Below are 26406 nucleotides of genomic sequence, written 5' to 3'. Positions count from 1 at the left end.
TGCTGAGCGATTCTCGACAGTCACAAAAGCTACAATCTTTCAGATGAAAACTGAGCTCCAAAACATTCAAAAAGGGTCTGAATATGTCTCTGTGTATTTGCAAAAGATCAAAGATGCGAGAGATCATCTTGCTACTGCAAGAGTCATTTTTGATGATGATGATATCATCATTCTTGCCCTGAAAGGTCTTCCTGCAGAATTTAACACCTTCAGGTGTGTTATAAGAGGCAGAGAAACTGGCATTTCCCTAAAAGACTTCAGGTCTCAATTGTTAGCTGAAGAAACTATAATTGGTCAATATTTTGAGTCTTCCCGATCCTTTAGTGCTGCAATGGTTGTTGGTACCAACACTGACAAAGGGAAAGCTCTAGTTCTTGATCAAGATTCTTCTCATCCTGTTGAGTTTGGTTCTAGCTCTGGCATCAATGATCAACCATACAAGAACAATGGTGGTGGTTCCTGTTCCCCTGGTTATAATTCTGGTGGGCAGTATTATACCAATGGGAGTCCATCCAGCAATTTTGGAAGTAATCTTCAGAGTTCTTACCACTATGGCGGTTACAAGGGTAACAACTTCAAAGGCAAAGGAAGAGGAAGGTCATATCAGTCTGGTTCCCGATCTTATAATCATTCACCAAATCCAAGTCCTGGAATTCTTGGTGCTCCAAGACCATTTCAGTCTCATTGTCCAGATCATCCATCTGAAATACCAACTTGTCAAATATGCAACAAAAAAGGGCATGTTGCAGCTGACTGCTTTCAGCGACATAGTACACCGGTCTTTGCTTCTCATTCTCCGATTCAATGCCAAATTTGCTGGAAGTTTGGTCATTCCGTTATTCAATGTTATCATCGAGGAAATTTTGCTTATCAAGGACGGCCACCAACCCCAAATCTCTCTGCAATGCATGTTCAGCATCAACCATCTGCCCCTGAAGAACAATTCTGGGTTGCAGACACGGGTGCAACATCTCACATGACCTCTGACCTAGCTAACTTGGAGTTGGCACGACCATATCACGGCAATGACACGATTACCACTGCAAGTGGTGCAGGTTTACCCATTTCTCACATAGGCTCTTCCAAATTGCATACTTCCTCTCATACTCTTGTGTTGCAGAATGTTTTACATGTTCCAAAGCTATCTCAGCCTTTACTATCAATTTACCAACTCTGTAAGGATAATAGATGCCGATTCATATGTGATGATGTTTCTTTTTGGGTTCAGGACAAATTCACAGGGAAAATCCTTCTCAAGGGGCTGTGTAGGGCTGGTTATTATCCTATACCTTTCCACATTACTCCGAAGCTGCCATCTGCATCATCTCAGTTTCACAAATGCTTTCTTGCACAACCTGTTAGTACAAGTCTATGACATCAAAGGCTAGGACACCCATCTAATGCAATCACTTCTGCCATACTACATCAGCATCAAGTTTCTGCATCTTTAGACACTTGTAAAACAGTTTGTACACCATGTCTAGAAGGGAAATTTACCAAGTTGCCTTTTTCCTTTCCCACAAATAAATTTGTACATCCCCTAGAAATCATCCATAGTGATGTATGGGGCCCTGCTCCTCTTTTATCATATGAAGGGTTTAGATACTATGTAACCTTCATAAACGAATGTACATGATTTACATGGATTTTTCCTTTGAAATATAAATCAGAAGTGTTTGCTATTTTTGTCAAGTTTCATGCGTTTGTGTGTACCCAATTTTTTGCCAAAGTTAAAATTTTACAAAGTGATGGTGAATGAGAGTATATTAGCTCTTAATTTCAACATTTTCTCACCACCAATGGTATCCTTCATCACAAATCCTACCCACACACTCCTGAACAGAATGGATTAGCTGAACGAAAACATAGGCACATTGTAGAAACTGCCATTACTCTACTTCAAACTGCTAAGTTACCTAATCTCTTCTGGTTTCATGCTTGTGCCACTGCAGTATATCAAATCAATTGCTTGCCCTGTGTCATTCTTAAAATGAAGTCCCCTTATCAACTGTTATATGGTCATCTTCCACACATTAGTCATTTAAATTTTTTTGGATGTGCATGTTTTCCTCTATTGAAACCATATAACACTTCCAGATTACGACAAAAAACAGCTACTTGTGTGTTTCTGGGCTATGCAGGCGATTATAAAGGTTTCCTATGTTTAAATCTTGCTAAAAAAAATGTATATATCAAGACATGTGCTTTTTGATGAATCAAACTTTCCATATGAAAAGTTTTCTGTTTTTGTCAAAACCTCACCTTTGGTAGTATCATCTCCATCATTGCATCCTTCTCCGTCATTACCATGCATTACATTGACTAATCAAGTCACAACATCACTTCATAATCATGCATCCTCATCTCATAATACAGATTCAATACGTTCTGCATCTAGTACTCCAGATTCCTTGCCTGCATCTAGTGCCTCAGATTCCTTGGCTGCATCTAGTGCCTCAAATTTCTTGGCTGCATCTAGTGCTTCTGATTCCTTGGAAACACATACATCTGTCCCACATTTGAATTCATCTCCCTCTCCAAGTGTTGACATACCAGGTACCATGCCTACACAGTATCCCATCCTTGTGGATCCTGATTTCCAACCCGATCATCTTGCTGTTGTTCTCTCATTACCAATGAATGTGCATCCTATGGTAACACGTTCCAAGAATGATATTGTCAAACCGAAGGCTTTCTCAGCTAGCATTGGCTCTCAGTCACCTGTCTCCGAGCCAAAGATATTCAAGCCGCTTCTAAAGTTGTAGAATGGCAAAGTGCAATGCAAGAAGAGATCGATGCCCTTCATTCTCAACAAACATGGTCCTTAGTTCCTCTTCCCCGTGACAAGAATTTGGTTGGATGTAAATGGGTATATAGAATCAAGAAGAATGCCAATGGCACTGTGGCACGATATAAAGCCCGGCTTGTAGCCAAAGGGTACAGTCAAGAAGAGAGTGTCGACTACGGTGAAACATTCAGTCCGGTGGTTAAACCTACAGCCATTCGTCTTATTCTTGCCTTGGCATCACAGTTCCACTGGCAACTCCGGCAACTTGATGTCAAAAATGCCTTCTTACATGGCGTTTTACAAGAAGACGTGTACATGGAACAACCTCCCGGATTTCTCAACACCCAGTATCCATCTAATTATGTCTGTAAGCTTCACAAGTCACTCTACGGATTAAAACAGGCTCCAAGAGCGTGGAATGATAGATTTACAAGTTTTCTACCAGCCTTGGGATTTCAGTCTTCACATGCCGATCCATCGCTTTTTGTTCAATCCTCTCAACAAGGCATTGTTGTCTTATTGCTTTATGTTGATGATGTTATTTTAATTGGAAGTTCTTCTCAGTTAATAGCTCAGGTCATCAAAGCTCTTACTACCGAATTTGAAATGAAGGATTTAGGTGATCTACATTATTTCTTAGGGCTGCAAATTAGTCACACTGCAGAGGGTTTATTTGTTTTCCAATCCAAATACATCAGTGAGTTAGTTGCCAAGGTGGATTTACAGGCGTGTAAACCTTGTGCTACTCCCTGTTTACCATATCATCGACTCTTAAAAGATGATAGCAAGCCGTATCACATTCCCGATCAATACAGAAGTATCGTGGGAGCTCTTCAATATCTCACATTTACAAGGCCTGACATAGCCTTCTCCGTGAATCAAGCCTGCCAGTTCATGCATAATCCTATGGAGTCCCATGTCATTGCAGTCAAACGGATCATCCGCTATCTCAAGGGCATACCAGATTATGGGTTACATTTTAAACCTGGACCCCTATCTCTTCTATCCTATAGTCATGCCGACTGGGCTGGGGATCCAAATGACCGACGTTCCACCTCTGGATTTATCGTTTTTCTTGGATCCAATCCTATTTCCTGGTCCTCAAAGAAGCAGCATACAGTCTCTCGGTCATCCACAAAAGCTGAGTATCGAGCTCTTGCTATCACAGCTGCTGAACTATCCTGGATCCGACAGTTGCTTTATGATTTACATATTCCTTTCTCTCACGCCCCCATGATTCACTGCGATAACATTTCCGCCATTGCTCTTTCCACAAATCCTGTGTTTCATGCGAAGTCTAAACACATTGAGATTGACTATCATTTTGTTCATGAAAAGGTGACAAGAGGAGATCTTCACGTTCAACATGTTTATTCTGCTGATCAATTTGCTGATATTTTCACAAAGGGTTTATCTGCACCCTTGTTTCACCATCACTGTGGCAATCTCATGCTCAGTTCCCTCACGCATGAGATTGAGGGGGGATGTAAGAGTATAAGTAAGGACAACAAGCATCAAGAGCAGAATTCAAGTGAAAGCAATTCAAGGGTCTAGATGAGGACAAGTGTCACAAGATCCAAATGAAGTTACAAGGTTGTTAGGATATGGTGCTAAGGTTGTTAAAGTTGTTAAAACTGATATACTTCATATCTTGGCTTACAGAGCAAGGAATGTAATAATATAAATACAGATAGCTAAAGGTGTAATTGATGATGAAAAACATACAAGAAATACAAAAGAAATCTTCTCTGAAATCTCTCTGTCTCTCTGTCTCTCTAAATCTCAGTTTCTTCGACTATCTTCATTGGAGCTACTGCTTCAATCTTCACAAATCCCACCTCTAAGAGGCTCATGCTAAAGGATTCAAGCTCACCTTAATTAGAGCACTCATTTGAAAACTCAGGCTTTGTTTTAAGGGCATGAGCTTACATGTCCAGGCCTAGGACGATATTACTAATTATTGAATAGTGACCTCATAAAGCTGGCCTACAATATGTAACAGTTTCTAACTATTTCAATGTATAACTAAACCCAAAGCCTCAAACTCACAAAGTCTACATCGATTTTGGTAAATTTCTTAATGGGAATATGTTTACTCACCATTCTCAAGTGATGGTAATGCTCACCACTTTATTTATCACTGTTTGATAAGTTTAAATTTTCAAAATCTGTGTAGTAGACAGACACAAATCTTAAAATTTAAACTTATCCAATAATAATAAATAAGGTAGTGATTATTACCACCGATGAGCAAAAGACTTTTTTCTTAATAGCTCTACTTCCTTGCTCACATTAACAACCAACTAATTTTCAGACATTTGGTCGTTAGAAAGTGTCCCCATATAATTAGATTTGGAACCCGAGCTCCACTTGTTAGCCAAATTAACCGTTAATTCTTCAAATTGACTAAGATTTTTAAACTCCTTGAGGGCATCACATCATTTTATGCGTTGGTCATCTATTATTCCTTATAATTATTCAAGGCCCGGACCACTCAAAATTGCAATGAATATTTGGCCTTTATTTGTTGCGTGGGGATTGTTGGCCGTGACCATGTGTTTATGTACTAGCCTAGGTGACATAAACAAGTAGTGGCATGGAAGACCCGTCACCCATCTCGTAATTGTCATCCTAAATATATAATTAGAGGAATATTACATATACGTGACATCTAATATCGGCACGCATCCAAGTTAAACAATGGCCACCACCTTATACATCAAAACCCAAGATTTATTATACCTTTGGTTGAATAAATATAAAGATATCATATATGTGTACGTAAGTGGGAATATTTCACTTTCTTTTTATATGTTTCTTCTTCTTTGTCACTGTCATATGGTGCGAAGATTATTGGCCTATGTGACTCGTGAGGTGTTCTTAAATTAATGGTTTTGATTAAATATGATAAGTTGATAGGGTTATCTTTTCAAGCGGTGATGTTGCGATTAAGAGAAACTAACCACCTTATTTGTAACCTATAATTCATAAAATAAAGGTGTGGAAGAAGTGTGAATAAAGTAGTAAACCAAACTTTGTTGCTTTACATGCCATTCTTGACCTAAAAAATATCATAACAAAATTTTTGTTTTATGTAACAGATCATATCTTTTTCACATAGCCATGCATATGGGTTCCCAGACCTCTCTCTAAATCTGAGTTCTACTAACTCTGCACGAAGAATTTATAAATTGTAGGTAACGTGCAACACTGCACCATGTAGTATATATAGCACAGTTGAACTCTCCATTTAAGGAAAACTAACGAAAAGTTCTAAAAAAAAAAAAATAGTTTTAATCAAAGCGACAAAATAAATGTGTAAGTGAATAATATCAGAAGTGACTTTTCCGGCTAAAAATATCTTTAACGTTAAAAGTGAACAGTACCATGAATGTTTCATTGAGACTTCCTTTAGTTAATTGAAGATAAATAAGCACAGACAAAGATGAAACTGATCTTCTTTTCTGGCTTAATCAAAGAGGAACCCTAATGTTGCATACTATCTAATTCTTCTTTTTCCCCATTTATCTTGATGTTATGATGTTTGGTTGTGATTTTTTTTTTAAATATAAACATTACAAACTGGATCCTATACGGATCATAGTACAATACAAATCAATTAAGAGCCACGAACAAATTTCGGACGAAAATTACAAAACTAAATACAAGATTGACTATGGTTTTTTTATTAGATCCCAACATAATGTTGAAAACACCCCACATAAGATTATAAAAAAAAATTAAAATAATTCTAAATACACCCCAAATAACACATCCCAATATTATTTATTTTCTTCAACTCTCAAAACCGTTCCCTCTCCATTGTACTTAGAACAAAACTCTAATCAATAAAACTACAAAGACGTTGACTGAAAAAATTATTCATAAGAGAATCTTAATCCAAAACCAAATAAACTTCACATTGATAATTGATCTTCAATCAATTAATCCCAACTTTTGTCCCCATTTTCCTATTCCTACTTGGGCAGTTTCCATCTTTCTAAACCTGATTCCTTCAATCAAATCAACCTTCCATACCAAATCAAGTAACCCCTTAATTAGTCTTATTAGTTGGCTGTTCGGCTCAGAGAAGCAATACAAAGGCCCTCATTTGCAAGTCTTGTTTTAAGAATATTTGGTTTCCACATATTTTCGAGGAGAGCTTGGAAAGGTTGTCCCTTTCTTTTGCGTACACATCTTTTAGGTTTCGCAACATTGTCCTACTTATCCTGGGTTGAAGTCCAAACAAAAAGAAATGGAGGAACTGAAGCACTGGCCTTTCCTTTAAATGTTGTGACCTCAAGTTTTTAATCAAAGCAATGTTACTCTTTAATCAACATTTGGCGCGGTGTGGTAGAAGAAGAATAATTGTGGCTGGTTCTTGTTGGAGAAGGGGGAGGGCTAAATTTTTTTTCTTTTTTTAGATATGCAGAGTGTGGGGTATATGTAGAAAATGTGGGTTGTATGTTGAGGTGTGGGGTGTGATGGTATTATGGAAAAGTAGGTGGGGTGTATTAAGATAAATTTTAATTAAAAAAGCAAATGTTGGGTGTATTAAGGTTGTGGGGTGCATTCAACAATATATGTGGGGTGTTGATAAAATAAGCCTTGACTATAAGTATGTGCTTGATTAGCAAACTCATCAAATGTCAAATTGCATTTCTGTAAATGTAATTAATCGGATAATTGGAGATCTTGTCCAGCAAATACCATATATCCTTGATGAGTGAAGATAATTGTCAAAGAATCTGAACCTTCTACTTAATTGCTTGTATTAAGAGTTAAGACTTTGGTTTGCTTGTTATCATTTGTATGTTTCTGGGTCATAAAGAAAATCGATTTTAACTTAAACATTATATGTATGATATAATTTTCCAAAATATAACCTGCAAGATCTAGAGTACTTTTGGCCTATGTAATAATTTGCCTACGAAGGTGGTGGAGACTTGAAATTAATTTTCACAAGCCCATCACATCAAACAAAAAGATGACGTGTTTTTTGTGAGGGTTTGAAGGTAAAATAGTCTTATATCAGTGAAAGAAAAAATCTTATAAGGGTTTATAAAGGGTTAAACTATTCTTCATATTACTGATTAATTTTATGATAGAACCTCAATTTTTTTCATAATATCAAAGCATATAGATCGATACGTTGACAACATATGCATATGTCCATATTGTATATATATAATAACACAAGAAGGCAAAGAGGACAACCTCGTTCATGCCATATGGTACGCTCAACTGGCCCTCCTCTATCTTATTTATTGTCAAACAAGAAAATGACACACACACAGCCCCACTCATTTGGTTTTATAGTTTTGTGAGGAGAGAAACCCAGTATGCAATTGCGATGTCTATCTACCCTGCTATTTAGTATTTGAATTCTTGCGGGGGGTATTGATCCCAGTAGGGAAAATAGGTAAAGAAATGGAAAGGTGTGTCATAAAGATGGCAAGTCCACCTTGCAGATATATCCATATTCCATGCACAAAGGTGGTGGGGAATTTTGATGGTGATGGAGTGGACAAAGCCATGGCATAAAATATGGATCTCCATATATTAAAAAAAAAGAAAAAAATTAGGGTCACATGCATATGATGTGTAGTAAAATGTGGGGTGAGTGGCACAATCCAGCTATCAGCTTTAGTCATCACCTTAAAATTTGATGTTGCTTCCCTCTCCTCTCTCACAACACCACATTTTCCCTTTATAACATTGTCCCACTCATATGACAATTGACAAACAAGAGAGAGAGACATGTAGAGAGAGAATATCCTTTATGCGAGAATTTTGAGGGCTACCATTGGTTTGCTTTAGGAATATGGATTTGATAGGATAAAGAGATGGTGGAGTTGAAGCAAAGGTGGAGTATAATATCTATTGGGGATTATTAATTTTCCATGGTGGAATCAAGAACCAATAAAGTTTGAAGTATCCGGAAGGTTAAGGTGATTCTATTCAACATAAGCATAAAAGGGGACCTTTACTTACCATTCTTTTCCATTGAATTAGAAAAATATATGCCATTGTTGTAAGCACAAAATCTTATCCCACCGAACAAAAATCCTATACGCCAAAGCCTAAAAGGCTGCAACCTCTCTTCATCCCATGATCCCGTTCATTGGTTTCTTTAAGATTGCAGCATCAAATCTAATTAGTGCAAATTCCATCATCTTCATTTTTCTCTTTTATTTACTTGTTTTATAACATAAAAAAAAAAAAAACTATTTATTTAAGTTTTATGAATGAAACCCTAAACTTAAAAGTCTTTGTAACGAAGCAAACAAAATTATGGGCAAATGATCTAAATGGCACTTTAGTGGTGAGAGAGATACTAACTGCTTCAAGTATGGGGCCAGTAAGGTATGAATGACACATTGTGAAAATGGTTTCTATGGGGAGGGATAAGTGTTAGGAATTGTTTTAAGTTTATATATTTGTGCAAGTAAAATTTCTTTTCAATCAAACATTGATAGATTTGGGTGAATAAATAAAACTTGTTATTTTTCTTTTCAAATGAACAATTGATTTATAATACATGTGATGATACTAAACAATTTAAAGTACACATCAGTGACTTTATTTGTTGTTTTAAACAATTGTTGGGAAAACACACACTTTTAAATTAGGGATCAACAACCTACTCCATTTGAAGTTGAATTTAAAATCATCTTAACACTATTTGTAAAATATATTTGGAATAATGGTGACAACATATGGGAACTTGGTTGTCCATATGGCATGACTATTATCTAAAAAACACACACATATATACATATATATATATATGTATACAATTTGTGTGTGTGTGAGAGAGAGTAATTTCAAGATGTTTCTTTGCATCGAAGTTTATGGTTATGAGAGTAACCTCAAGGTCGTAATCAACCAAAACGAAAGATTAAAAAAGAAAAGAGAAAAAGAAGAGGAGGAGTAAAATATACATCATTCCATCTAGATGTGCTTCCAACTTTTCCTCTCTTTGAAAGGAGCAAATTTAGCGTTGAAGAGAAAGGGTGATGGCATGGAAAGTGACCCAAAACCTAGACTAATCAAATTTTAATCAAATATATTACATAATCCAATTTTTAGCAAGAATAAAAAATGAGTACCTTTTGGCACAACTAAATGAACATTAAAAAAAAAAAGAAAAAAAAAAGAGAGGAGTTGAAAGAGTAATGTCGCCCATCACACTTTATTGGCCACCACCCCGACATTGCATGTCGCAACTATAAAGGAACCAAGTGCTGGACCGAAACATGGTCTCCAAGTCATCGTGTTGAATCCAAAACATAGAATCTTGGTTAAGTCATACAAAGAATCTTTCAAAATTAGGTAAAATTATGTGCGACAAGACTTAAGTCTTCTCTTTTTTTTTTCTTAGCATGTGAATAAATTCGTTGGGTGGATGTGGTGCAATTTTCTAACTGGGATCTCAGCTTTTGATCATGCTGAGGCAGCTGGTAGACCTTGCCACTTTATTGTATCAAATAATAAAGTCGATCTAACCAGATTTGCTCCAAAATTTATTAAGGAAAAGCATGGCCTGGTCAAGGATGGTGAGGTTGTCCAATAGGTATTGAATGTGATGTGTAACGACTACAGTGGAAAGACCCCAAATAGAAGAAGCCATTATAGCCAAGCATAAATCATGAATAAAATGAGGGAAGAAAAACGAAAGGGTAATGCTATCGACACACTAATTTTTATCTCCTACACACCTCTCTCAATTTTCTGTTATTGGATCAAATGATGGACAAAAATTAGCAATAGCATATAAGATGTAAAAAGAGGCGTGTAAATAGTACTACCCCAACAAAATTGGTTCGAATTGGTTGAAGATTATAATATTGGAGTGTTGAGAACAAAATTAGCAAAATGTATTTGGGCCAAACTTACACTTATTCTATAGGGTTGGAAATATTCAACTCTAGCTTAGCCTAAAGCAACTTCAACTTCAAGTCTAGCCCAAGTTCAACCCACTTGAAAGGCCCACAAGCTAAAAAATGTTGATTGTATAATTTCTTTTCATCTGGATTGTTGTTTTTCTCTTTCATGCAAACGGTAGTGGCAGTGGGAGAGCATGGAATCGAATATAAAGATCTCGGGGGCACGGATAATTGTTTTTGACCATTTGAGTTACAAGCCTTTTGCTTTATCAGGTTATCGTTGAAGCTTTAACCAAACTGATATTGTTGTACAATCTAAGTATTAATATATTAATCCAACCACCATAGACAAGCAAGCTTGAAGAAGAGAGAGAGTGAGGCTCTGTATATTTCACTTGCAAAATGAGATGAATACCGTCCTAATAGGGATTTTTACCACCTGCAAAAATAGAGATAAAAACACTTAAAAAATATTTGCAAGAGTACAAGCTTGAAGAAGAGAGAGAGTGAGGCTCTATATATTTCACTCACAAAATGAGATGAATACCTTCTTGATAGAGATTTTTACCACCTGTAAAAATAGGAATAAAAACACTTAAAAATACTTTCAAGAGTACAAGATTGTTGTAGTATAACAGCTCAAGCAAGGTCACATTTTCAGCAGGAATTGAATGAATAATTTATGTAAATATCAAATCTTAATTAATTATTTGGAAACAAAGATTGGAAATGGTTGATTTGATGACCTAAAATATTAAAAACGAATTTAATTGAAAACAATTAAATAAATTGACAAAGTAGAGAAAACAAAAGAAAATAGTTTTGAAAATCAAATTGTAAAAGTCTATGGTTCCGCCGTCCCCTTAACAATCTTATGTAGATTTACCAATTACTTAAGAATTACTCATGCAACTTTGAAGGTTAGGTTTTCCTTATGCATATTCTACTTGTGGCATTCAAGCTAGAACGTATATCAAACATGCAATTCGTTTGTGGCATTCGGATCAAATATAAACATGCATGACTCATTACGCTTTGTGAAAACTCTTTGAAAAATCATGCAACCCCTAAGATGTGGCATTCGCCCTAGGTGAAATTACAACTATCAATCACAAGAAGCAATACTCAATTCCTCGATGGCATTCCGACCGAATTGCATCCAATTACTTATCTAAACAGCCTAATGGTAGCTAAGCATTAAGATATAGAGACAGTTTAAAACACAGTGATTAATAATTCAAACCATGCATGCATAATATCATAAGCAATTAAATAAATACTACATATTCATGCTAATGCTCAAGGCATCGTCCTAGCAAACGGAAAATTAGTTAAGAACAACCATAAACACAAAATATTATTAAAAACATGGATAGAAAACACCTTGAAAATAAACTTGAATTGTCAAAAGCAATTCTCCAAATAGTGCGTCCATTCTCCCCCAATGTTGCATAGTGAACCCTAATGGCTAACAAGCCTTATTTATACTATTACAAAATAAAATCCTACCTAGAAAAGGTCTTCTAAAAACTAGGAAACATAATAGAATAAGATAACTAGGAAATAAAAGGTTTCCTATTTAAACTGAAATTCGAACTTCTCATAAAATCACACTTTTACCCGACCAAATCAACTCCGATTTGGTCCCAAAAGGTCTATTTTGAAAGCTGAAGACGTCCCCTACAAATCTTCCTCAAAATATACCATATTGACCTCCAAAATGCCCAAAACATTCAAAAACGTCAATCTGAGAAAATTGCGCGCTGAGCCTTTATTTCATTGCCACGGTCAAATGGCTTGGTAGAAAAATATGGAATTTTGATACAATCATCTTGAAAGACTCACGAACATCTTCCAATTGGAATCACTCCAAAATTCATCCGTTTGATCACTTTTTGCTCCAGAGGAATTTGAATGTCCTACATTGGAAATATATAACAAAGTATCAAAATCCTACCAAAATAACCAATGAATTAATACTAAGATTAGGGTAAAATATATGGTAAAATATGGACTTATCAAATACCCTTACACTATGTTTGGACGAGGGAAATAAACTTAGAACTTTGGTAAAAGTCAGAATTTATAAATTGACATTCACCAATTCCCTTGTTTGGATTTATAAACATAGAAATTTAGAATTTCCGCATGGAAAAAAAACTTGGAATTTGGGACCTCCAATTCTCAAGTTCAAATTCCAAGTAAATATGTGTCATTTTCCAATTTTTATGATTGAGAGTTTAAAAATAACAAATTACGTATTCAATTCCATTGTTCTTTTAGGTTAATCAAGCAAGAAAATTTACAAATTCTAGAAAATAAAATCTTGTCATTTCAATTTCCGTCATTTTGAAATTTCTTAGTAATCTTAAATTTCTTCATCCAAACATAGTGTTACCATTCAGAGAGACTACAACATATGTATACAGAGAGAATCATAGCTTTCTTAGCTCTCAAGCAATACAGCTAACTCGCTTACTGACTCTCTCTAGCAGCCTAACAGCTAACATTATATACTAATTACCAATACTAAACCACTAATATTTAGCTAGATAACTGTCAATACTCCCCTTCAATCTCAAGCTAGGGAAAACGTTGGATTATACGAAGTCTTTTTTGTCAAAATGTCAGCAATTTATTGATTTATTGATCTGTAGGAATGTAGCTAGGTCTAAATTTGTAGTACGCAGTCATTGTGCTCCTAGAACAACCCAGTGTACTCCTGGACCTAAACAAGATAAATCATTCAGTAGAAACTCTAATGAAAGGACTTATGGTAATGGAGTAACTGGTTGAAGTTCGAAAATCAGCTAACGATTTACCATCTTGCTTGTTACATAGATATGCGGAGTGGTATTCCGGTATGGCAATATAAATCCCACCAAGAACATGCTCCCCGCGGCAATTTAAGGTCATACAACCTGCATATTTTTTTCGGTTAAATTTATCATGTAAAGGAGAACGAAGAAGAGATATGAAGAGTAAAATCTGCTGATGAAATTTTTAAGAACTGAGTCAAACAATGTAAAACAAACTAACAAAGTAATAATACGTTTTTACGATGATCAATCAGGACTGTTCAGAGTTGTTGCTCTGGCGTATAAACCTTCACCTAAATCGGATACCAAAATTCCCACTCAGATCTGCTAGTTTTGGGACTAGATGAAAAAAAGGACAACTGTATTTGGCAGTATATACAGTCCCTTGGCTACAAAATAACCAGACAGAACGCCAAATTATGATGCCTTGCTTCACAAGTCTAAATTGAAAAACTGTGTAGGATCGAACACTCATCTACCCTTTGCAGGTCCGTGATGTGGTTATCTTGTCTGTCGACAACATCGACAGTAAAAACCGGCAATCTCACATGAACTTAATAGGCACACATACCATATATACTGTTTATCTGTATATATTGAGTTCATCTTAAGGGTCATAATTCATTTAATTAAGAATTATATATAGGTTTAATAAATTGCAGAAATGATACCATCAGTATCTAAGGATTAGAGCAGTGTGCTTCCCTTCTATGCACTGAATTTGAATCTACTTTTTCCTCACGTTAGTTTCTAGATTCCAAGTTTACTGTTATAGCATAGTAATCATATTGATTTCCATTCAAGCGAGTTAGTAATCAGCTTTTACAAAATCAGTACTATTCTTACCCCAATTTCATAAAATTTTAGTAAATAGCTTAATAAGAAATTTGGATCTTGACTATCCTTAGTCTAATTCTATGTCAAATTAGTAAACGACTCATGAAAGATAGTGAGAAAATTGAGAATCGAACACAAGATTTGATGTGCATGAGTTATTACTCATGACCACTTAAGTTACAAACCGCTTTACTCATAAGTTCATGTAATCGAACCTAACTAATCTCATACCACGATCCATGAGGTCTGAATTTGGAGTAAGCAATCATTGAACTCCAGGAACAATATCACATATTTTCCCAATGTGATTGCATTGCACACAGCTCTATATCGTTGGTTGATATAAATCTTCAAGCTTAATTGACAAGAAAGCCCTTTTCTTCATGAAATCCAATTATTCTGCCGTATCATTGTAACTTTTACAATATCTTGACGATGAAGAAACAATTAAATTGGACATTCTTTTAAGGTCCTTTGTAATCTCTCACTTAGTTTTTGTGGTCTTGGGTTGGCCTTGGCCTGTTCCAAATAAACACATCACATTGACGCAAGCCTTTGCTCGACAATAACGAGCTTTAGCCCAACTCCAACTCCCAAGTATGAAGTTTCAATTGTCCAACCCAAAAACCAAAAAGTCTGAATTGTCCAAATTTTCGAGACCCTCGCTCTTTAGGAAAATAAAAGTTTTGTTTGGAGACGCCTTTGTTGAAAACACTTCATATCGTAAGTGTTTATTTCTAGAAGCACTTGAAAGGGCTTGATGAAGATGTGTTTATTAGAAAGTACTTTTACAACTCAAAAACGTTTATAAGTTTTATAAGCGCTTCTAGTTATTACATTTATGAAATGCCCCTTTACTATGTCCTCCTAATTCAAACCATATTCTATGAATTAGAAATGAAAACTCAAACCACTTTTTTTTTTTGGGGAAAAATAAGCTATATTTGAAAGAGAAATCAGTTTTACGCATCATATTTTTGCATTTGCACAACTTGATTTAAAATTATCCTTAATCCTCCTTCACATTACGTGATTTTTCAAAAACAATTAATTGTACGTCAAAATCACACAAAAGCGTATGTGATGATTATTAACTCGTTTGGATATACTTTTAAATTAACTAAAAGAGCTTTTAGAAAAAATATTTTTAGGTTTCAAAAACACTTTAAATGTTTTCTACAAAAAACATCAGTTATGTGTTTCTTTCCAGATGCACTTCGCTTTTTTAAAATTTACAGGCATTTGTACTAATGATTGTTTCTAAAAATATTTTTACTAAAAACGTTTTTAGTCATTTTAAAATCACATTCAAACACTATTTCTCATCTGACATAAAAAATATTTACCACTCAAAAACAAAAATAAAAAGCCAGTAATAAAAGACAAACTTTCTCTCCAACAGTTTAGGGTTGAGAAGAAAAACCACACCAGTATTCGTACTGAACAGTCTGCAAGCACCAAACCTTCTTCCGATCCACCAACGCCACCACCATGTGCCAAAAACCCAAATCACGACGCAAAACCACAAAAATCGAACAAACCCCAACACTCCCAACCCAAAACCCGACCCCACCAGAGTTGCATTTCGCCATAGCCAGGATCGCGGTGTCTCAGATCAGCCAATCAGTCGGATTCAAATCAACGAAGCACTCCGCCCTCGAAACCCTGACCCACATCGCCGTCAAGTACATCGGCGCCGTAGCCTCGGCCTCGGCCTCCTACGCCGCCATGGCCAAGCGCACCAACACGAACGTCTTCGACTTCGCCAACGCCCTCCACGACTTGCAGTCGGTGCAGGGATTCAGAGGCGCCTCCGCCCTCCACGAAAACGGATTCTGCGTATTGGGTTCGAGCATTTTGAGCGAACTCGCCGGGTTCGTGAGGTGGAATCGGGAAATCCCCTTCGCCAGGCCGATTCCGCGGGTGCAGAAATTGGGCGCGGAGAAAAGGGGAAATGAGGTTCCCATTCCTCCGGAACTGGATTCCCGGAGGGGCTTGCACGTGCCGAGATGGCTGCCGGCGTTTCCGGACATGGGGAAGGCGGTTGGGAAGAGGAGGAATGGGGAGGAGCTGTGGGAGAATGTAGTGGCTAGTAATGGCGGCGGTGGCGGTGAAAGTGGAAATGGGAAAGGGAATTGCAGGGAATCGGTGGGAAAGAGTAAGAGGGGGAGAGTGAGGTTTAGGGTAGGAGGAGGGGAGGAGGAGAGTGGGGTGGTGGGGGGAATGGGTGTGGATTTGAGAAGTGGGGTGTGTAGAGGAGGGAAGAGGGTGTCTTGGAGTAACAGTAAAATTGGTTACACTAATTTCAGTACTAGAACAAGAATTCATGAATTTGATGATGTTGATGTTGATGATGATGATGATGGTGATAAAAGATAGTTTTAATTTTGATAATTTTGTTGTGATGAAGATGTTGAAGTTTTTTTGGCAAATTTCAGAGATTGTAATTTTTTTCACTAAGTTGCGTGTTCCGGAGGGACACAGCAGGATTCGATCGTCCGACCTGTCTCCCAAAAAACGTAGTGCATCGTCGGCCCCCCATTCCTTGTGCAGGAGTTTCTTTAGGAAGCTATGGATTTATGATTTTATATGTCATTGGTCTAATATCTTAGAACATGATCTAGTATTTTAGTGGGTAGGATGCGGTTCAATATCTTAATGGATAGAATGTAGGGTTTCTATTTATGCGCTTACATTATGTTTGGATGAAGAAATTTAAGATTACTAAGGAATTTTAAAATGACGGAAATTGAAATGACAAGATTTTATTTTCTAGAATTTGTAAATTTTCTTGTTTGGTTAACCTAAAAGAACAATGGAATTGAATACAGAATTTGTTATTTTTAAACTCTCAATCATAGAAATTAGGAAATGATATCTATTTATATGGAATTTGAACTTGGAAATTTGTTATAAATTCTGACTTTTACCAAAATTTCAAGTTTATTTCCTTCATTCAAACATAGTGTTAGGTTTCAGAATTCTTCTCTATGAAATTATTGTAACCACTCATCCCCCTTACCTAACAATACTTAAAAAGAAAAATTCATTGGTTCTCCACCGAAACAATCTTGGTGGGCCTCTCGTCCAGTCTTATGGAAGAAATCTCAAGTGCGAATCTATAGTCTTGGTGGAACTATCTTCTATTATTAGGGACGAAATCCAAGTTCAAATCCCCATCTCGAAAGATAATTGGGAATTCAACTTTTCTATCAAATTTAAACACATCAATGGCCCAATGCTGCTTTTAAACGCGTCAATCCGAATGACTACATAATACTCTAAAAATATTATCTTGCACCCCTCGCTAATGAAATTAAATAAAAAAAACTAATTAAAATAGTTTGATAACTTTGAGTTTTAACGAAAATGACAGAAAATGTGTTGTAAGTGATAGTACCCTGATTGATTTTTTTAAATAAAAATATAATTTTTCATTAAAGTGAACAGCACCGGAAACTTTTCGTTAAATTTCCTGATAAAAGAGAATAGTGCAGATAACACTTATTTTAAGGCCAACGACAAATCCCTATTAAAATTGGTACAATACGTTTTTGGTGACTTGTACCCTCTTAGAAATCAAATATTTTGCACTCAAAATAATTGTGGCCTCTCGGTGACCCCAATCAATGCCTGACACATTTATAAATTTAACTTTTCTAATTTTGTTGTTATAAACTTAATATGTATCAGTTATTGATTGAAGCCACATAGAGACCACACCCATTTTGAAGACGGAAGATTTGATCTCGATCCGAAGTTCGGAGGTTACAAGTCACAACCAATGAGTGAAGCATTCAGAACTGGAATCAAGAAAGCAAAAGACTATCCATCCATAGGCAACGCACTCATTTCTTATGCCAAAGTAGTAGTAGTAGCATCATATAGGGAGTTTCTTTCACACAAAAAATACATCTTCCGCCTCATGACACGTCCGAATATCACTACTTTTAACTAAGTACAGAGTTGCAACAGATATATGATCTTTCTCTTAACAATTACGGCAATATAATTGCAGAAGTTTGGACTGACGAGGCCAAATGATTTTCTTGACAACAGCAAAGGGCTCATTTTCCGCAGTTGAAACCATGGCAAATGGAGAGTATTATGATAAGGATTAAGGCGATCAGGATTCCTAAAACAATCAGCTTCACCTTCATGTTCTGCAGCCACATCTTCCTCCGCATTTTAGTCCCCACAGTCCGAAAATCCTGTGCCTGTAAGCAGGTCATTTTTTCCCCGTAAGTAGGGAACACAGAATAACAACTCGTTCAGAGGAAACAACATCTTGAAAGATGAATCAATTTCGAATGACACCACACATTATGCATTAGCAACGTGCTCAGACTTATGTGGGTGGCATGCCAATTCAATAGGGAAATACTTGTACAAAAAACTATTCTATTTATTAAACAAGACCATGCAAATGATAGAGAACGAGATACGACCTGTTGATGAAGGTTCTCAGTCTTGTCGACTAAAAGCTCTATCTTTTCCCCCCTATCCAAAACCTGCATCAAAATGCAAAACGAACATATGAGAAGATTATACTACACAACGTGTACAGAAAAACAGGTTTGAAAAAGGCATCTTGAGCAAGCAAGTTACAAGTTCATCTAATGACATTTATTCTATGTCTATAAGAATGGATGCATATACAACCAAAATCAACAATCATCGAACTTAGCCAGTGTAAAATATAACCCCTCAATGGACACAATGCTATCCGATATCACCACATCCCCCTTTCCAAATCCCAACTATCATTGCTTCTTCCACGTTGCCCGATCTGTTAGTAGCTTAGCTTCTAACAACACACATAAGATTGCACATGCTCATTTATGGACGTGTGTCCAGAGCTGTGTACAATTAAATGCCCAACAATTACTGAAGAACATCTCTTCCTAAAGTCCAGGGCGAAAACCCCCAATTCTATCTATTTTCCCAAATTCAAAATAAATAAATGGGCAAAAACGTAACCAATTCAGAAATACATAGATGCGTGAAGCTCAGGCAGTTACTATTTGAATCAATAATATTGTATCCCAGGATTATCAAACAATCTGATACAAACCAAGTGAACAATACAGATACACCACCAATGTTGTCTACCTTTTCAATATTCTCCATCATAACGCCTTTAACTTCTGAAACCTGGGCCTTCACCTTTGCAAGCTTGCTTATTTCTTCAGGATGATCAACACAGTATTGCATATGTTCCTTCAATTTTGACCTGCCATTAACCGAAGAAAAAATTACCAGTTTTAGCCAGATAAAAATACAATCACCGTGCATTTTACATCCTAATCAGGTAAAGTACCCAAATTCCTTGTTAAGGCTGTTGGCAGCAGCTGTAGCAGCCTTTCCAGCACCATATTTCGCGACAAAGTCATCCTTGACACGCTCCAGAAAAGCAATAGGTACTTGTCTTCCACTCGATTCATCTGCAACCACACAGTATGCTGCAACAACGACAAACTTCGGTGAGTACATTGATTGAATAACGCACCGGTAACTTTTGAATTGACACTAACAAGAACTTTAAAAAACTCGGTTCTAAGATTTTAAACACAGGAATTTCGAATATCCTAACAATTTCAACATCCAGGAAATCACGGCATTGGAACTATTTTCGACAATCGAAGTGCAACAAGACGATTCACGCTTGCACGCTTGCACACTTGCAAAGCGCAAATGAATAAAGATATCTTCAAATATAAGCCGAAGATCCAAGATCTAGAAACTCCAATGCACAGAAACCGAAATTTTGCGCCGAAAACTCAAAATTTACAAAACAAAACCAAAGCATCAAGATCAAGCTCAGATCTAACAACAATTAGGCACACCAAACGGAGCACAACAAAGCAAAGCAAAACGAACAAATCAAACAATCAACACAACATAAAGTAGAAATTCCAGCATTTTCTCGGGAGACAAACGGAAAATAAAAGGAAAGGGAAAAAGGAGATTACTGTAGCCATTGTCGACGAGGTAATTGAAGGTGTGGCCATCGCAGTTGTAGGTGAACTTGTTGTTGGTAGCAGGAAGCTTCTGGAGGCACTGAAACGCAATGGAGTTGAAATTGCCGCTGAATTCCGTGTACTCGGCGAGAACCACAGTGCCGCGCGCCACGAACGCGTAGATCAGCGCCTTCTGCCCCATTTTTTGCTCCAACCTTCTGCTCTCTGCCTACCGCTGTGCGTTCTTGTTCTCGTTTCAGAGAGCCGCACAGCGATTCCGTAATTTTTATGCTTTTTTCTTTCGAATTTTTGGGGGTTGGGTTGGATTTTTTGGGTTTTGATGCGTGAAGCGCCCTTTTTGTCTCTCTCTCTCTCTGATCTGGCCTCCCACTGGATTTGTTTTAGAGAGAGAAAAGGGAATGTTTAAGGGGGAGTTTAATGAGGTTTAAAAAGTAGAGAGAGAGGTGAGGGAGAAGAAATGTCGGGTTTAAATTTTAAAAATATGGATTAAAAGTTTAATTAGAGTGAGAGGGATTTTTTGGGGAAAGATTGTTGTGGGGTTGGACTCATGAGAGACTCACGAGCTCTTTCTTTCTTTCTTTTCTTAGTATTGATTTGGTACCGAGGTACTTTAAAAAAAAATCGGGTATCAAAATTTTTTGTATTTTGTAAATATTCAACTTTAGCTTTTAAAAAATTAATAACTTAAAACACGTGGTGTACCACTTTGTTCCCATCACAATTAAAACAAAAATTTATCCTACCTGTATTGTACGGAATAACACATATTTCAATATTTTAATCCAAAAGAGGAAGCGTAACAATAAAAATTAAGAGAGATTAAGCATCAATTTGCCTGGCCCACCCGTGACGTCACCACTCACAGTCACCGTCTCACTCTCACACCATAAGAAAGAAATGAAATGTAAAGAGAGAGATGATGCAAAACAAAAACAAGTTTAATATCTTTTTTTTGTTTTTCAGTTTCAGTTTTCATAATTCTTTCGTTTTATATTTTTATTTTTAATTTATTAAATTTAAAACGTTCAGAAGTATTCACTATAAATTATTAACAAAGAAAACAAAAGTACAAACTTCAGCACAATACGAATGCAAAACTAAGTTCAAATCGCAAAAAGAAAAAGTTTCAACACACATACCGAATTGTTCTATAAGGTGAAAAAGCGAAAAAGGAAAAGACAGATTTCATCGACTGCCCCCCCCCCCCCCGATTTAGAGTTTTATATAATTTTCACACACTCTGTGTGTTAATAATTTTTTTTATTTTTTTATTTTTTTTTATTAAGGAATGTGATTAGTTTTTAAAATTTTAAAAAAAGTATGAAAAAATGATAGTGGAACAATTTCTCTTATTGTGTATCAAAAGTGAGGGTAAAATAGAAAAATAGGAATATGATTGTCATTTTGTAAAAAAGAGAGGGTAAAATAAAAAAATTGGGATATGATTGTCATTTTGTCAAAATATACAAAATTACTATTTTGCCTTTCTCATGTCAATAGTGTATAAAGGCAAAATTGGAAAAAAGGGACAAAAATTTGACAAGGGCTCTTCTCTCAGTAGAATAGATAAGTACATTGCTCCTACAAGCAATCAAGGATTCTTTTGGCAAAGCAACCATTAAAAATAAGACTTTTCAGCCAAAATTGTTCCTGAAATTGATATAATCCCTCACTTCGGTCCTTAAGATTCAAAATCAATATAAGTGATTCCTGAAATTGTCCAGCATCAATTAAAGCTCAAAGACCAAGGTAAGACGTTAAGTCAATATCATGGACCATTTTAGTAAAAAGCCTTAAAATAAAGAATCCACATGGTCTCCAACACAACTATACGATTTAATTTAAAAAAATAATACTTAATATACAACTTAAATACAGTTCACATTCATAAATCTTCGTATTTCGATGGTTTACTCAGATGCCAGAGGTCACTTTGAATCTCTATTCCGACCCCAATTCCCTGTGATCGGGGGTGGAAACGATATGAAAGACGTTTTCCTTTTCAGTTTTAGATGCTTTGTGCCGTTGGTTCGAATGCTCTATGGTTTTTCATGTCAAAACTAAACCAAGGCAGAAGATAAACAGTCTGCAATAAGCTGCAAACCATGAGATGCTTGCATGTCTCACCGGAGAGGCGTATCTGTGTTGCCAATCTTTACATATTACTGTGTTTTTGAAGGTGGCAGCTTAGGTTGTGCCCATGCTGGCGAACTGTCGAGCCAAAGTCCTTCACCTGTTTCTTTGTGCTTAAAATCCGGAGCTTTTGGATTCCGCTGTGTATAACAGAGTAGCAAGGTAACAAATTGATCAAACAATTCAATTGGGTGTGCGTAGGAGGACAGCATGCAAGACGGACTAAATTCAAGAGGGTTACCTTATTCAATCTATTATCCCACCATTTATCCGGGTTTTCCACCAAGTTCTTCCAGGAATCCTCCCCTGATTCGAGGAGTAACAAAGTAGATTTTAGACAGATTAAGTTAAGAAAATTCCAAAACCCTCCAACGGCTTAAACAGTTGCATGAAAGCATGACAGAATACAGATTGGATAATGCAGGGTAGTACACAATAAATTTGTGCAAGCTCACCTTTACTCTCTTTTACTTGTTTTGACTTCTGAATTTGAACATCAAAATGCAGGCCTTCAAGTTCTGACAAAACCGACTTTGGTGCCTTCTCAAGCCAGAGAGCATGACCACCTTCCTTCCGCTTGAAATCAGGGTAGTTTGGCTTTACCTGTAAGGGAAACAATTATGTCAAATCTTTTACCAGGAAAATCAGTCAGATAACAAAGAGTTTGTAAGGAATCATCACCAATCCATTGAGCTTCTTACTGCGGCAGTCCCACCATTGTTTTGGATTACTAAGAAGATCACTCCAAGAACCCAACGTAGAGTCCCCATCATTCCTCAAGATGGCTGAAAAACAATTCAGTACCTCCCTTTTCGTCAGTAACAAGATTATAATAAGTAAACACTTTAAACATTTATTTTATTAAGTCAACCCAGCATGAAAAAAATGAATGTGAAATCTTTCAATGGCCAAGAAATTACTTTCACGAGTATCTGATATAGGTTTCTGAGTCTCTGGCTTCTGACTATCTGGTATAGGTTTCTTATCAAATGTCAAAGAATCTAACTTGTTTAGGATCAATTCAGGAGTTTTGTCATTTATCCAAAGTAACTCGCCATTGTTCTTCCGTTCAAAAGCTGCAGCCTTTGGATCCTGAGCACACATTATAACAAGTATGATTAACTATTTACAAATAAAAGGAACAACATCCCCATTTATAAAACACAAGCGGTAACCCATATAGATTTGGTACCTCTTTCAACCTGATGTCCCACCACTCATGAGGCTTGGCAAGGAGATCTTTCCATGCGAGAAGATCTTTCTTCCATGATTGATCCCTGTCATCATATACAACTGCTACAATAAAAGCATGTATGAACCTTATTAGAGGTTGCTAATCGAAAGTAGGGTGGTATTTTCAGTATTAGACTTCAATGACAATCCTAAAAATTATAGTTCCTAACAGTGTTCTAGCCACCAGGTAGACTTTTGTATGGCAACGACATAAGCACATGCTTCGACCAGTATAATGCTCATAAAGACAATATTCAAAGATGACCCATATAATACACGAAACAAAGCTGTCCGATACAACTGATGAAACAAAAGATCGGAAAAATGAGTAATGTCTTCCCAAAATTGAACTTTAGCAACATTCCTAACCACAATCTAGACAATTGAGAGAAGGAAAACTGCCTGACAGACCCTCAATAAAGCAGGAGTTGTGCGCAATAGAGTGCACTCAATAGTTTTTCTTTTCAGAAGAGACAGAAATTTTATTTAGTGGGGGACAGTGGACTCCATACACACTCCTAATAACCACCGACCCTTGCAGTACAATGATATTTCTCTCTCTATCTGAATAGGGATTTAGGGGAAATGGAGACTGTCTGTGAACATTACTCTTTTGAAATGGAGATAAAAAGGGTTTCTAAACCAATTAATAGAAACAATAAAATGAAAGAAGGTACAAAAAAAATGCACACAGCCACAAACATTATACGAAGTTGTGAGCACACCTAGCATGAAAGGACCAGTATAAACTCTTTGAACAGATATAAACTTTTGAATCAAAGTACTCGATAATTGTGTGTTTTAAATCTAATGCTTGCAGCTCCTAGCATATCTTCTGGGGGACAAATGTTGTCTCATGTTCTCTAAACTTCTAAGTTTTATCAAACACATGCATACAATTCATTTACTATGTTTTCTTTTAGTTAAAAGTTAAAACTCCCCAAATATGAAAAGTAAATATAAAACACCAACTAAAGTACCGATTGATGAGATTACACATTAATGTACTATACTGTCAATATCTTAAGCATTTCATAGCACCATATTTCAATATTACATAGAAAAGGTAGCACCGATACTTCAGTGCGTGATTATAATCCAAGTACTACAAGGTGACAAAATAGAAGCTGAGAATCACTTGAATGAACTTACCAGTGTGATCAGTTGTCCTTTCTTCTTGTCTGTCAGCTTTAGAGCTTTTATTCAGTTGATAAGATTCTTCAACAAAGTTGAGGGTATGCACCAAAACCTAACAAAGTTAGACCTTAATTGTTAGATACATATGAACACGCATCAACTGTATACTCAACCTATAAAAAGAAAGGGCATTCGAAATAAAGAAAACACTAGAGCAGAAAATTGCACCTTCCACAATTGCTAAATTAATGTACGAGTAATTACAGCAATATTGGCTTCTAATCAATGTGACATAAACCTCAAAACTAGCAAGAAGACTGAAACTACGAAAACCGCTATGTAAAATCGACTCAACCATACTAAACCATAGTTCATGCTAAGTTTGAGTCAAGCTAACACTGCCTTCTCATTTACAAAGAGATGCAGAGAGATTAAAGAGGCACCCTTGTAAACAACATGCGACAAACACTTGAAGCGCAGAGAGTAATGAGTACGCAATAAAATCGCTAAAAACTAAACAAATGCATTATCTAAGGGAAATCATATGAACCCACATTTCAAGTAACTACAGAAAATGGAAATTCGGCATACAGGATGCACTAGAATTTACCTGAAGACGAGCCTGGTCCTCAGCGGCACTCAAATTTTCCAAATCCGACCTCAAACTTCCAGCAACAAACACAAAGTCACTGTCTTTCAAATGCAGATCAGCAGTATGAGCCAAGTCGCCCTCAAAGACGATGGGAATCCTGACAAAGAACCAACCCAAAATTCAAAAATCCTGCATAATAACAACTACAGAAACAAACCCAAGTGATCGAATTTGGAATTCGATTTACCGAAAGGTGTAACCCGGAGAGGAACAAGAGGAGGTGAGAACGGTGGCGGCCAAGACTTTGCCATCAGGAGTACGCACGACTTGAAGAGGGGTACGCACGTGACCAATGAGGCGCACCGAATTGGCGACCTTTGGCTGGAAGGGGACTTGGGTCGGGGCCGGCAAATCGGGGTTTGGCGGCGGCTGCGGTGGTTTGGACTTGAAGCGGGGTTTAGTGACGGTGTAGGTGGTTGAGGTTTTGGGTTTAGTGGCGGTGGTGGAGAAGTGGGATTGGAGAAGAAGCAAGGGGCGCGAGAGAAGGCGTTTTCTGGTCTGTATTGCTCTGCTTATTGAATTCATGGCGGAAACCAGTCTCCTTTTCTTCGATTTGTCGGGACTGAGAGTCAGAGCAATAAACCCAAAACCCCAAAGACAAGCAAAGTTACAGGGAACATCCAAAATTACGGAACCGGATCCCCTCCGGAACCCACGAACTAAATGATTAGATGGTGTGGCACATTGAATTTGATCCGACAATTGTAAATAAGAGATTTTTTAAAAAGTTATAATAATTGTAACTGTTAAATTAAATTTTAATGATTCGGATAATTTGATTATTGATTCAGTTTCTTTGGATGAGATTCAGTTCCCAAAGGTACCGTTTTGGTAAGTGGGACGAGACGTTTAATCCCACGTTTGGTGTGCCTAAAGCGGGTGGAACGCGTTGTTCCACATGATGAATTTTGGGTGAATTTTCGTTCCGCCTCACCCC

General features: G+C 36.7%; 2 protein-coding genes across 2 annotated transcripts; both read right to left on the bottom strand.

Annotated features, from left to right (window-relative positions):
- Positions 1-18165: 18165 nt before the first annotated feature.
- On the bottom strand, positions 18166-20921 carry LOC103435262 (vesicle-associated membrane protein 722-like). The gene is made up of 5 exons (XM_008373647.4): positions 20306-20921; positions 19654-19795; positions 19446-19566; positions 18782-18844; positions 18166-18550 (listed from the first exon to the last, which is right to left on the bottom strand). The coding sequence occupies exons 1-5, from the start codon at positions 20493-20495 to the stop codon at positions 18401-18403; spliced, it is 666 nt and encodes a 221-aa protein (XP_008371869.1). The 5' UTR covers positions 20496-20921; the 3' UTR covers positions 18166-18400.
- Positions 20922-22092: 1171 nt separating this feature from the next.
- LOC103435256 (protein OSB2, chloroplastic-like) lies at positions 22093-26144 on the bottom strand. Its single transcript, XM_029102963.2, has 9 exons — positions 25657-26144; positions 25428-25566; positions 24833-24929; positions 23640-23740; positions 23368-23539; positions 23129-23232; positions 22903-23050; positions 22689-22753; positions 22093-22587 (listed from the first exon to the last, which is right to left on the bottom strand). The coding sequence occupies exons 1-9, from the start codon at positions 25992-25994 to the stop codon at positions 22477-22479; spliced, it is 1275 nt and encodes a 424-aa protein (XP_028958796.1). The 5' UTR covers positions 25995-26144; the 3' UTR covers positions 22093-22476.
- Positions 26145-26406: the final 262 nt, after the last annotated feature.

This window comes from Malus domestica, chromosome 05 (genome assembly GCF_042453785.1).
Source record: "Malus domestica chromosome 05, GDT2T_hap1".
Lineage (NCBI taxonomy): Eukaryota > Viridiplantae > Streptophyta > Magnoliopsida > Rosales > Rosaceae > Malus > Malus domestica.
The sequence above is the reverse complement of the archived record's forward strand: the minus strand, read 5'-3'. Positions and strand labels throughout refer to the sequence as shown.

Coding starts and splice junctions, on each gene's coding strand:
- LOC103435262 (XM_008373647.4), bottom strand. CDS start 20,495: ATGGGGCAGAAGGCGCTGATCTACGCGTTCGTGGCGCGCGGCACTGTG. Junction 19,796..20,305: donor CCTCGTCGACAATGGCTACA/GTAATCTCCTTT, acceptor TCGTTGTTGCAG/CATACTGTGTGGTTGCAGAT. Junction 18,551..18,781: donor CTGAGAACCTTCATCAACAG/GTCGTATCTCGT, acceptor ACCTGCTTACAG/GCACAGGATTTTCGGACTGT.
- LOC103435256 (XM_029102963.2), bottom strand. CDS start 25,994: ATGAATTCAATAAGCAGAGCAATACAGACCAGAAAACGCCTTCTCTCG. Junction 23,741..24,832: donor AAGGACAACTGATCACACTG/GTAAGTTCATTC, acceptor TTATTGTAGCAG/TTGTATATGATGACAGGGAT. Junction 23,540..23,639: donor GGGACATCAGGTTGAAAGAG/GTACCAAATCTA, acceptor ATGTGTGCTCAG/GATCCAAAGGCTGCAGCTTT.